Here is a 14,271-nt window from a genome sequence, read left to right on the forward strand (position 1 = left end):
TGATTTCACAGATGTTTCAAATACTTTGCTACTCGTTCCTCAATGATTCACTTGTTCATTGTAAGTTCTTAGGTCCAGCCCAAATAATAGCTGCAGGCACAGCAACTAAACCTGGTAATAATAATAAATATTTTTAAGTCTGCAGCAGTCATAATTTTGATGCTCTCTATAGAAAGATCTAGCTGTCAACTGATTGTAACTTAATAGATGGTGACCTCACCAAAAGTGTGCTACTGCCAGGAAAAGGTCCTACACACAGCAAAAATAAGATCACTGTAGATAGAGTGTAACAATTAATATTAATTAAGTAAAAACATAGTACTATACATGTGCAGTAGATACAAAATCATTAAAACACTGTTCTAGACCAGAGCAAACCATTCTTATTTACCTGCAATTCTGTGAGCAACAAGACCTTCCAGATTATAGTGTTCATCCTCTGGGGCCTCTCTGGTGGTAGGCTGAGCTGTGACTGCAGGGGACGTTACAGCAGAATGCTGTGGACTACTTTGCATAAAGGCAGACAATGGTGGGATAGAAGATGGCGATGCGCTATTGCTTGTCCCATAGCTGTAACTCCTCACCAAGGCCGAAGGAGCTTGCTGGTTTGGATAACCATATGGAGAATAGGTTGCAGGTGAATATGGCTCTCTGTACTCATTTAAAGTTCTGTTTGCCTCGGTCAGCCGCACTGGTTCGTATCCTGAAGACATATATACTCTTGGACCTTGCTCCATAGGTGTATGAGGCTGACTAACAGGCGTTGCGGGCAGGGTGCCAGGTGATGTCATGACATATGCATTACTCGGTCTTTCAGGTCCCACCTGTAGAGACTGCTGGGTGAACATTCCTAAGGCTGGCTGGGCAGAAAGTGACCCTGCAACTGGCATAGTTCTTTCCTCTTTTGGAGCAACTGGTACACTCTGTGACTTGTGCATCTGTGAGAATGAAGGATCAAGGTCCAACATTAGCATGTTAAGTGCTTCAATAGACTGCTCAATCTCCTTCTGTGAGGCCATCATGGGGAACTCAGGGATACTGTGGCTTTGAGAAACAGTTTGAAAAGTGCTTGGTTGTGAAGTTGGGGTGGTCATAATTTGACCCTCTGGTGTCCCATTTTGCTGACGTGAAGGTGGTCGACTTCCACCCTGTTGCCATGAATTAAGACCCCTCTGTACAGCCTCCCTGCTGCTGCCACTTCTGGCTGGTGCTTGAGGCAACGGTGTACTGGATTCATACTTCCCCGGTTCTGCAGTTGTGAAGGATTGAGAGTGGTACATACCATTCGGGTCATAATAGTATAAGTGCTTATGTGTTAATGTCTCTTGTTGAGGCTGTCCCCAGTTTGATATTGCTGGTTGGTTCATTTGATAAGTGGACAGATTATCCTGGGCAGATACTGAAGGCCTCAGTTGATTACTAATCTCATGAGAGTGAGGCAAACTTGTGGTTTTTAAGGTGTTTTGGTTATTATATGGGTATACACCATTAATCATAGTCTCCTTCCCAAGAAAGCCATGTCTATGCAGCTTATCTATGCCATTAATGGAAGTTGGTCCATTAGTTAATGACATATTGATATGGGGAGACTCATGGTAACTAGTCTCACTTATATTAGGGGTACCATCAAAAGATGATAGTGTACCCAAACTCCCTACACTGTGACCATCATGGTTGGGCAGGTCGTCATCCAAAATGTCAGTCTCTCGTTCAGCTGGAGGGGACATGTTGTTCCCATTGACGTGAACCTGTGCAGGGACCACATGCAGCATTGCTCCTGCTACAGATGTGCCTGTATTTAAGTTGTGCATCTGTGCGTCAGTGTCTAAACCAAAGCCACTGAGAAGCCGTTCAAGCTCCTGTTTTTCCTCGGGGGTCAGCCCTTGGTTAGAGGCTGCATTGACCACTTGTTCATCTGTTTTGTCGGTTTTTGTCGAGGCGGTTGAATTGCCCGAGTCACTACTCACCGACAAGGTATGTTCAATATGATTGGGTGCAGCAGACAGGGGGATGCCACTGGCATTTACTGTGCTAGTACTTCCATTTGTGGAGTCTTTCTTCTTCACTTTGGCATACAAACTTCCATCCAAAGGACCCTGCGTATGTCCAACTATAACAATAAGAGAAGACACATTATCACCACTTTTGCATTTTGATAGATGTCATCAATGTGACACATTAATATTGACTGTTGATTTCTGCTGTCCTCATAATTCAAAAGCTCTTATAATATCCAACGGTCCAAAGCAGAGCCAAAATATCTCTTCAATAAACCCACTAAAACCCAGCTTTACTGTAGCTCTGATAACAATTCCTACTGCAGAACAATGTCTTCACCAGAACAAATATCAGTCATAAATCTAATTTAATTGTTAATTCAAACGCCATCACTTCAATCCCGCAGGAGCCGGTTTCGATCCAAGCACTTTAGCCTACCAAGATTAACTTGAGACGTCAACAACAGCTTGTTTTAATGCATCCAGTAATGGCATTTGGAACACAGTATACAAACATATGAAAACCAATTATCAGCTGTCTCCACAAACAGAGCTGCGAGTCACAGAGATGAGATATGACCTGCTGCCATCTCCCACTGGGTTCAGGCTTTTCTCGGGAATGGGTCATAGGGTCGACTACATGAAGGTCAACATGTATTAGGTCGACCACTGATGGTCGACATCTGAAATTGGTCAACATGGCTAAGGTTGACAGGGTCGGAAGGTCGACACAAGCATTAGGTCCACAATGGTAAAATTTGTTTACATTTTGTTTTTGTCCCGAAGGTTGACACAGTCGACATGGACACCATCTAAGTCAGGCATGTCCAAACTATGGCCCTCCAGCTATTGTGAAATTACACATCCCAGCATGCCTTGCCATAGTTTTAGCATTCTGTGATAGCAATACTGTGGCAAGGCATGATGGCACTTGTAGTTCCACAACAGCTGGAGGACCATAGTTTGGACATGCCTGGTCTAAGTGTACCGCGTCTGCTCGCCAAGCTTTGGGCACGGTGCATTTCTGCGCTCGGCACACTTTTATTCTCCCACCATGCCGAAGAGGATGGTAGGTTATGAAATACAACCTGTCTGCACATATTGCCTGTGAAAAACTCATGTTGACCTTTTGACCTTCATTGTCGACCTAATGCTTGTGTCAACCTTCCAACCCTGTCAACCTTATCCATGTCTATCTATTTTAGGTGTCGACCTTCAGTGGTCCATATACTGCATGCCTACCTTCATAGGGTCGGCCTAATTTTCTTTAACCTTTTTTTTGTGTGTGTGTTGGGAGATCTGATGGGTGCGAACGGGACAGTGAGCTAGCAGTTTGCTGTGCCCGTTTGCACCCAACGTATGCAGATGTGCATTAAAAAAAACAACGCTTCCCCAAGCAAACGCTCGGGGGAGTGACTGATACAGAACAAGGCCCATGGTTTCCAGTAGTGTCCATCTTCTTAATAACATGTCCACACTGTAGGCTGCACCCGGGTTATTACCGGGTTGTATTATCTCCAACTGCCCGTGATCTTGCTCTCTGCATACTTTTAACATTACCCAGGGGTACTTTCACAAGGAATACTACCTGGGTTGTCAAAGGTTGTGATCCTGGGATAACCTTTTCACGCCAAACTAAGACCTGGGATGCCCGGCAATATCCCAGGTCATATGCTTGGTCTAAAAGGGGTATAAGATAAAATATATTGTGCTGCAGATAACAGTTTACTATGGGAGAAATGACGGATTAAGAATTAAAACACAAGTATCAAACAGGGGTCTCCAACAGCCTGGAGCAGCAGAAAAGATTATAGACATGGGTGGCAGTATATTACATGCGCAGCGCATCGTATAACAAATGATGTTCTTTGCAGTGTACATAATGATGTTGTATTGCTGTCTGTAAAGGGGATACGGTCATTAAGTCTACAGTAACTAGGTCGAAAAGCATTGGGTCGACACCACTAGGTCGACATGAAGCAAGGTCGACATGGGTCAAGGTCGACATGACATTAGGTCAACACTAGCGTTAGGTCGACATGTGCTTGGTTTTTCACTGTTTTTGGAGCCGACATGTGCCGACAGGCGGTATTTCAGCGAGTGAAGCGAGGGGATACATTGCACTTCAAACTGTATCCATGTCGACTGTGTTGACATTTGGGTAAAAAAAACGTAAAAAACCCATGTAGACATTTTGACTGTCGACCTAAGGCTAGTGTCGACATAATGTCATGTCGACCTAGACCCCTGTTGACCTAGATCCATGTCGACATTGCTGCATGTCGACCTAGTGGTGTCGACCCAATGCTTGTCGACCTAGTTACTAAACGATGCCAATCCCTGTAAAGTGTACCAGAATGGAAGACAAAGCCAAAGGAGGGGACATGGGAGGTGGAGAACATGTTATAAATAAACAGTGTTGGGCTTGAGGTGATTGTAGAGTTTTATTTTAGGGACAACATGATGCAGGTTTGTGTAAATCATCTGAAGAAAGTAAATATGAGGATGTGGGAAGTAAAACTATTTACATAGCACATACATCATATCATATCAGTTTCTGCCCAAGTGGAGCTTCCCAGTGGTTTATTTATAATGGGTGCTATGTGCACGGTCCATATGGGCCCCTGAGTCCATGGGGGCCACACTGCACCTATTTTTATACTACCGGAGTCCTGTGAAGAAGGCAGCTGCGCTCCTGGAATCGCCGGAAAAATGTCTGCCAAGCCATTATTCCGGAGGTCTGCACATGCACAGTGGAGTCTGAGTGCTCTAGTGCTCAGTCTCTATTCGGCTGCGCGTTGGGACACTGGAGGGGGCCCTAACGGAGGAGGTTGCACACTGTACTTCTCCACTTTTAACCCTTTGAGTGCCAAGGGAATTTCTCAAAATAGGTGTGAAAATTGCCAAGCAAACCTTTTTATGAATCTTTTGAGTGCCAACATTCCTATGATAGAGCCTCAAAATATCTGTTCAAAACAGTGACCGTTCTTTTTTCGGTGCAATATTTAACTAAACTTCAATTTTGTGACTTGGCTGTATTTATATTTATATAGAATAAAAGAACCGTTGCTGTGAGCAAAGCTGGCATTTTTAGCAGATATTCTGAGAATCGCTCACAGCAACTTTGTGCACACATACAGTACATGCCGGTATGCGAGGCAACCAACCCGGCAACTCAACCCAGGTTATAAGAAGGTTTAAGCCTGTGTACCTCCGGTCTCAGTGATGTCACTAGTGACCAGCAAATCATTATGCTGCATTTTGATAAAGTGGTTTAGGCCACAATAGCTACAGTACAACTTCTCCAAACTGTGTCACCTACACAGAGGAGGTGGCTAATTTGTGAGCTGAAACCATATTAAGGTTTATCAGTTCACGAGGGAGCTGTGTACTTACAAATATTGTTTTTATGTCTCTATTGTGTGTAGATCACTTGACAACTGTAAAAAGACTTTGTAGAGCACAGGATGGACAATATTACCTTCACCGATACAAGTAAACACAGTCGTACTATGTAATCAGACACAGCAATGCTGGGACTGTCACATTGTACATCCAGCGTGTTCTGTGTCAGTGAATCATGGTGCCACACCCTGCTCCCTGGGGTGAATCCTAGATATATTTATACCCTCTGGGAAGCTCTGAGCTGACTGATTCACAACATGCTTTAGGGGTGGAGGTGAGAAGAACTTAATGGCATCAAACATCCTTCCCAAATGACTGCACGATGCCAACACCATCATGTACACATTTCAAAGTTATGAGAGGATTTGTAAGTGGTTGCTGTATGACTCACCCAAGAGCAGCATACAATCCGCACCTTTCTACTGCCAAGACAGCAGGAGATTGGCAAAACAAACACAATTGGTACTTCGTATAAACTATATAGTTACATGTACTGTATAGAAACTTATGTTGTCTCGTGTGTGTGCGCGCCTCCTTCCGGCGGCTGGCGGAGACTGGCGATTCTATAGCCAGCCACCATCTGAAAGAGCGGAGCTACATCTGTATAAGGGGTACGGTAAGGTGGTACAGAGGTGCATTAGGACACAACTCATTACTGCCAGTGCTCTGCTTTGAATCCACTTGTATACAGAAAGCAGCAACATGATGGTTCCCAGGACAACGGAAATAAACAACTCTGCCTGATAAGCTAAATATATGGACAAAAAGCACAGAAGGAAAACCAGAAAGAAAAGACAACACTCGTAGGTGTAGGGACAATTGTAAATAGGCACCAAAATTCTTTTAATAATATCAAATAAAGATAGACTTTATTTATGACACTCTCTGGAGGAGAGCACGTAGGGGCAGGTGTACCAAGGCTTGGTATGCGTTAAATTGAAGATAAATAAACTACCAACCAAGCAGTCCCTAACTGCCATTTTTACAGCACAGCCTGTAACTAAAAAGGTACGTAGGAGCTGATAGGCTGGTACTTTATTGCTCTTTATTTTATCGGTACTTGTTTCCTAGCACGGCACCCATCGTATGCCATCGCATAACACTAATTAAGGTATGCGATGGGACCCGATTTTTGGGTCCTAAGACCCGGACTGTACAATTTTAATATCGCGTAAAATCGCATGCCATTACAATGGCATGCAATGCGATTTTTAATTGAACAGGCATCCTGATGGGTGATTACTATGTTAAATGCACCCCCATTGTTAACGCCACCCCCACTATCAACGCCAACCCGAAGCGTGGCAAGCGCAGCGAGCCCGCGAGGGGCGGCTGTACATGTTCTCCGACCTTTTCATACCCCCACTATCCACGTTGGCGTGGAGTTGATTTTACATAGTGCGGCGAGCCCCACCTGCAGTGCACATGGTTTTGGCCACTTTGAGAACAAATTTGTACTGCGATCAGATCTGAATAAGGACCTATGTCTCTTTTTTTCACTTTCGCCTTCTTTCCTTTTGGGTGTGTTTTTTTTTCCAAAGAAAAAGTTCCCATTTGTTTTTGCCACATTCTGTCTATTATCTGTTTGTTACCAAAAAATAAATAAAAAAAATGGCCACACCCAGCTGCACAAATCATTTACAGAAACCAATTAACACACTTATTGCATGAAGTATATACAGCAGGCTTGCTAACCCTCCCGGAATGGCCGGGAGGGTCCCGTAAATCGGGTCCCCCTCCCGGCCCCCCGGAAAGAGGGGTAACCCTCCCGCAATTTCCATACATCACCCGCGAACCCCCACCCGGCAGTGGGTCCGCAGGTCAAATGACGCGATCGCGTCATTTTTAGCCCCGCCCCTAGCAGTGCAATGCACAAAATACCGGCTGCAGGGGGCAGGGCTAAAAGGCAGCGTTTGCTATAGCCACGCCCCCCATTAGAGCAGTCCATCTGCGGCTCCGCCCCTGAGTCCCCCCTTCCGGAGACGGCCTCGCCCCTCTACTTCAGTGACCTGGCTGCCCAGCATAGAAGTCGGCAACTATGATATACAGTGTATTATAACCAAATGCTAACATACATAAAACATGTGGCCTGTTGAATAGAATGTTCTGATTTTAGCCAACAATGGTAGGATAGCTAATGTACATATTTATATATCTAACAAAGGACAGTAAGGAGAAGAAACAACACTATTATGGGAATCTGCCTGGTCAAAGAATGTCAAACGCTATATATTTATAGTGGCATAAACTATATTCTTCTTATGCCCTCTATGTAGAACACAAAGCCCCAGCATCAGGATAATAGGACAAGACATGTCTACAAGGGTAAACCAGACTATGACAGCAGATCAGTTATCCGAGAGCAAGGAGCCAGTGTTTCTGCTTAATACGAAGCTGGACAGATCCCAAATCCATTAGAGAAATGCAAGTATATAAATAATAAATGTGTGGCACAGGATGAGGAGGCACTGCAGCATGTTCACCCTTCTTGTTCTATGTCACGAGCTGGGCAAAGATCAATAGAATTTAGGTATAAATAGACAGGGAGAACATAAAAATAGTGAAGGAGATATTGCGGCTGCAGCTGCTGGGAGACATATCTCTGTAGAGTTAGTCAGATGGATACTGGTGGGGCAGAGACCTCTAAAGGGGCTCTAGAGTCATGCTGAGGGTTAGTGACTAGAAATGACATCATCCTCACTGTTTTGTGGACAACAGGCAATTCAGCTGTAACATAAAACAACTACCAAAAAATACTATCAATACTTTAAGACACCATGTTTCTGGAGTCATCTTATTACATTATTATTATGTCACAAGTGGTTTTAGAGTCTTCAAAGCATAGTCTAGTGGTGTTGTTTCTGATTTGTCACATGCAGGGCCGCCAATAGAGTGTTGCTGTGGATACAGCTGTCCTGGGCCACAGCATCTGGAAGGGCAGGGGCAGCTCGTTTTGCCAACCGCAACCCCCCGGACAGCATCTACTGGCTGAACAAAGCAGGTACATGGGCACAGTCTTATTCAACCCAGGACACTGGCGGCCAATTAAAATGCTGCACTGGCTTTTCAGCCAATCAGAGCTTGCATACCTGCAGCCAATCAGAGCATCTGACGGTATGCGAGCTCTGATTGGCTCATCAGCCGGCGCTGCATTTTAATTGGCAGCAGGCATCCTTTGTTGAAGACGCCTGCGTTCTGGGACCTCTGGGCTGGAGCTCAGAGGAAGAGTAGATGGGGGAGTAGGAGCCAGGTTACGGTAAGTTAAGTGAGTAGGAGGGACTCACCAAAATTCCTGATGGCAGCCCTGGTCACATGCCAATGAGAGGCATCTATTTGTGGGTGCTATAGACAATGCCCAGCACTTGTCTATGGCACCCTTCCACAGGTCACAGAATCATAAATACTAACTGTCAGATCTTCTTTAGTAAACAAAAACATGAAATTAGGTGCAATGTTAATGCAGGGCAATCTTATGGTATGGGCTCAATGGGCAGCTGCCCAAGGGCACCCCAATTCAGGGATCCTTAGAGTTGTGGCAGATTGTGTTGTGGACATCTGCCTCCTGAGCTTCTTTGGAGGCAGGAGAAAATGTTGTCTGGTGCTATCAATCAATCATAGTGCGGCATTCCCTAATTGTCTCACAGCCTGCAGCCAGACAGTGAATGTCTATCAGCATGCTGATTGGTGGATGGCTGGAGCTATCTACCAATCAGAGTGCTGACATCTATTCACTGTATGGAAGCAAGTGGAGAGATGGGGCAGAGGTCCACAGCAAGGGCATGTTATGATTTTTATATCGGTTTACATAATTTCCCATGAATGTGTGTGGTGGGGCCCGAGGCCTACAATGCTGTTCAAGATGGACCTGTGTATAATGTTAATAGTTTAAGGCCATGCCAATGCCTACTAGATGGCATACACCTCAGATGGCACATAAAGAGAGGTGGCAGCGTTTTATATTCTCCCGCCTTGACTATATTTATAAGTGGTGGCTATAACGGAATCAGTGATTAATTATTCACTGGAATATATTTATTTTGGTGATTTATGGCTGAGATGTCAGAGGGAGCAATTGCAAAGATTAATTTAATGAGATTTGTGCATAACAATTGTATTCTGTACTGCATAAATACAGTACATCACTGAACTAGAAACTCCACAGGCAATGCCGAAGCTGGTATAACAGTAATCTACTACAATTTACAATGCAGAATAGAAAGAACACTGAAATATGGAAGTACTGTACCAGTTATAATCTGGACATGCGGAAACAATGCGTCAAATATAATTTATGTAGAGGTATCATCCATATAAGACATGTTATCACTTGACCAAAAGGAGCAAAGAAAATAAGACAACTGGAATAAGAATTCCCAAATGCAAGAACCAGTGCAGGTGTTTTAGGAGGCTAATAATTCTGGATAGAAATGATTGTAGTATATGGGTCTCCAGAATCCAGTCTGACTAGTCTAGTGTCTAGATCTCTCCTTGTCGCTTTCCCCAGTCACTTGGATGATGGACATCACAGAGCATGCACATCACTTGCATAAACAGATAGATAGATTGCGTTACACTTAATCCAATGTAACAATAACATTGCATTCAGCTGTATGATTTCTGCTGAATTCTTTCAGCTCAAGAATGTGATTACATCCCAGCATGCATAGACCACTCACGCAACTCACTTAGTGTACATCTATGGCAGCCTCATTGCATGATCTGTTCTATAAGCATCCCCAGCTTGTATGCTTCGTGCCATACCCAGAATGTTTATCAGCACACCAAGTGTGGCACACTTGTCAGCACTGCAATGTAGCTGCCTAGAGTCCACGGAGATTGACAAAAGTCAATTGGCCACAGGTAAGCAAACTGACCCAGGATTGTGCATGTCCATTGGAGGGAAAATTGATTTCCAGCTCTTTAAGTGCTGTAGATTGCTGTTGATCTTTTCTCTATCTAGATGAGCTTTCTCATACATATGGGTTCCAAACCCATGGAAGGAGGTATTTTCCACAGGGTTCCACCGCCAGCCTTACGAATGTTAAAGTAACCAGTACACACCCATCACTAACAAGATTAGTGCTTCCTAAAGGCAGCACAGGTCTGGTAAGCAATGCATTTGGGTTTGCACTGTGTAACCAAAGGGGGAGTCAACACTACAAAACCATTAGAGTTGATCCTTTGCGTTGTAAAGCTACAAGCTATTTAGAGACCTACACTAACCTCCAGGGTAGGGTTGGCATTATATATCAATCAGTGCAATGCTTTGTTGTATATGGGTCACTATAATGTTCTCTGTATCACTAAAATGTCCTGTGTATGCTGTATGGCTCAATCAAATGGTCACTGTATTGTATTACTTAATATAATGTTATGTGTGTTATATAGACTTATTAAAGTGCTCTCTATATTGTGCATGGCTTACTAGAAAGCTTTGTACTGTAGATAGGTTCCTTGAATGCATGCTGTATTATATATGGGTCACTTAAAAGCTTGCTGTAATACATCTGGGTCACTTGAATACTTTGTATTGTATATCGGTAATGAAAATGAGCTCTGTATTGTAAATAATGGGTCACTAGAATGATTACTACAGTATACAGTAGTATAAATTCATTGCTAGAGTTCTCACTGTATTATATGGTCTCTCCAGAATGTTGGTTTGGTACCGTTTATGGGACCCTAAAATAATCTATGTATTGTGCAAAAGTCACTAGAATGATCACGGATTATGTTGTAGTGGAATGCTTACTGTATTGTATACAGGTTGTGAGAATAATTTCAGCAATAAATGTGTGTGAAATTAGGGCCATATGATATTTGATTACAGAGTTTTCAAATACCAATGTTCTCACATTTCATTGGCTGTTTAAAACCACACCCATTCCCTAGATCCAGCATGCTGCTTAAAAAGAACGCAACTTACTTATGTTCACTACCTTCAATTATGTTATGAAATAGAAACTATGCACCATTGAAAGCTACCCATATTTTACGGCTATATAGAAGACCACATGGCATTTCAAATAAAGAAAATGTAATTAATAAAAGCAAAAATTAGCATGAGTGGCTCCTCATACCAAGGTTTGTTTTTAAACAATATGGAAATTGAATCATATAACGCAAGTGGGTGGGGGCTCTTTAAAAAAAAACATCAATGCAGACAGGCAGATGAATCAGGTGTCTGCATTACATTCATATCTTAGAGGTAGGCTAGCTATTTGGCTATTGTAGAAATCTGTCTGACCGTGTATGCGGGAACTTGTAGTTCACAACAATAAGGGTAAAGTTACTAAGGGCCAGATGTACTAAGCCTTGAAAAGTGATAAAATGGAGAATGATAAATAACCAGCTCCTGCCTGACAATTTTCAAACACAGCCTGTGACAAGGAGCTGATTGGATGGCTGTTTATCACTCTACATTTTAGCACTTTTTAAGCTTAGTACATCTGGCCCTAAAGGTTCTAAAAATCAAAAGAGGTAATGTTGCCCATAGCAACCAATAAGATTATGTTTATCATTTCACTATTGCATCCTAGAAAATGATATGTAGAATCTGATAGGTTGCTATGGGCAACACCACCTCATTTAATTTTTAGAACCTTTAGTAAATTTACCTCACAGGATGGTGCTTTACCTGTTGGCAGATGTGTATGTGAAAAGATTGGGTCACCTTATAATGACCCTAATTTGAAACGTGCGCTGCCTAGCTTAACAAGATGGCAATGGTCGCCATGTGATTAGCAGCGAATACATTAGTATTCTCATGTAGTGTAATACATAGGTGATATTTACTCCACAGTTCATCCTGTGTAACAGCTCATTGCTCTTTACAATTGCCAGGGTGATGTAGAGATGTCCTGGCTTGTAGTGCTTGTTTTATTAATGATTTCAAAGCTCCATCAGGAGATTTTAGAATAAAAAGAGAATCATACAGTATGTGAATGCCTCAAATCTACTTTAGTGCACCAGCTGTCATTTGGCTTACACCCCTTACCAGCGACAGGCTAATAGTTTGGTAATAATGTGTCATAAGTATAGCACGAATAGTGTAAACATGTAATAAGATCTCGCTAGTCTTGTTTCCATACACGGCAGGACTATGTTTTTCCACACACAATATATATATATTCCTATTCAGTGTGTACTGATTATTCGCCAACTCATTTCATTAAGGTTATTCAGTATTAGTTTATTATTAGGACATGTAAAACACAGCTCATTAGCTTATTACAGTGCCTCAGTTCTCTCCTGAAGGAGAACTCAGTTTTTCTGAATCCAAAACTCACCCTCTTGTTTTGACAGTTCCCGATCCCTTTCCTGAGAGCCAGTTCATATTACATTTACAGAAAATCTGATCATTAGTCTCAGCACAATAAACTAATCTACTAACTAGTAGTCGTGACCTGAGACTGGTGCAGTAATGGGCTTCACGTCATTCAGAAAAACGTGATTAAGGTATAAATCACTCAGCAGGTTCACTTTCAAAGCCTCAGAGCCATCAGGTATTGTTCTCACGCACAGCACAAAAATCCCCCCTGACCCAGCCCCCACCGTAGAAGGGGGTGGCTGCAATAACCACTATTCTACCAGCCACAAATAAGTTATGAAATCTGACAGATGTCTGACAATGTTTTCCTCTCTTACCCAAAGATATATTATGTATATGACAAAGCAAAAAACCAACAAGTTTGCACACAAAATAAAATGGAAATGACACCAGAGGGGTTAACTCACATATTAAGAAAATGCACAGTTTTTAATTATGCTGACATTATGATTCATGATCTGGTTAAACACAATTTTATAGTACTCTCCGTGGCTGTCACTATCACAAGCACCACCACAGAATAGGAATGTACCTCACAGATTCTATAGAATCACTTATTTGGGAGATGACTGGTTTGTTCCATCCCTGCCCTGCTGCCCACAAATCCCTTCCTCACTGGAGTATGTCTGAAGCTGGAACAAAGTACAGCAAAGCTTGGGCAACCTGACGCTCTCCAGCTGTTGTGGCACTACGGCTTTCAGCACATCATTAGCCACAGAGTAGGGCAACCAGCGGACCTTCACACAGGTGGGCAACCTTCGCTCTAAAGCTGATGTGCAACTACAAGTTCACCCTGTCAGCCACATAGATGAGCAACTGTGGCTTGCCCTTTGTTGGGGTCCTACAAGTCTCAGGACACCCTGTCAACCACAGACATAGGCAACCTGTGGCTCACTAGCTGTTGTGGAACTTCAGTACTAGTCCAAGTGTGTACTGCTCTGGCTAGCAGGGAGTCCCGAGTTTGTAGTTCCAGAACAAGCAGATAGCCCCAGCTTGCTCATCTCTCAGTGAACACATCAGTAGGAAGAAAACAACAAATCCTAATATATGTCATGTATTGTATGACCAATGTAAGAAATCAACTGTGGAGACACAGAAGGATCCCACCCTCGCTTGCTAACATTTAATCATCTGTAAAACTTTGAATTAAGGTCTCAATAACAATTCTACCAGTACAATGCATATAAACCATGTACAGTAGTAAGAGATCTAGTAAAAGGCACTACTAAAGTATGTGCAGGGTATTTGTAACTCACCAGTGGGCTGTTAAGAGGCAGACTCCCTCAGAGGCATCAAAGAGATGTATGCGCTCCTGAAATAAGCTAGCTTTCCATATACGCTAAGTCCACAGGAGAGCGAGAGAGGAAGGAGTGTCTGCATCAGTCTCTGGCTTGTAGTGGGATAAGGGAATTCTCAGCTCAGCCAGCTGGGGGCTATACCGTTCAACAATGACATCAGAGAAGAGATGCAGAGAGCACAGCCAGAGGAACACAGGGTGAATACAAACTTCAGTAGTTCTACTGAAAACTTTGCTTACAA

At 43.0% G+C, this 14,271-nt stretch overlaps 1 protein-coding gene across 8 annotated transcripts in view; it reads right to left on the bottom strand.

Annotated features, from left to right (window-relative positions):
* Positions 1-14,271, bottom strand: part of TNS1 (tensin 1) — a 564,007-nt gene that overhangs the window by 42,699 nt on the left and 507,037 nt on the right. For all 8 annotated transcript variants that reach the window (XM_083153686.1, XM_083153691.1, XM_083153689.1 and 5 more), the window contains one exon: positions 392-2,110. In XM_083153686.1, coding sequence (XP_083009812.1) covers positions 392-2,110 — 1,719 coding nt within the window. The remainder of the gene's footprint in view (positions 1-391; positions 2,111-14,271) is intronic.

Source organism: Crinia signifera, chromosome 7, assembly GCF_055691185.1.
Source record: "Crinia signifera chromosome 7, ASM5569118v1, whole genome shotgun sequence".
Classification (NCBI taxonomy): domain Eukaryota; kingdom Metazoa; phylum Chordata; class Amphibia; order Anura; family Myobatrachidae; genus Crinia; species Crinia signifera.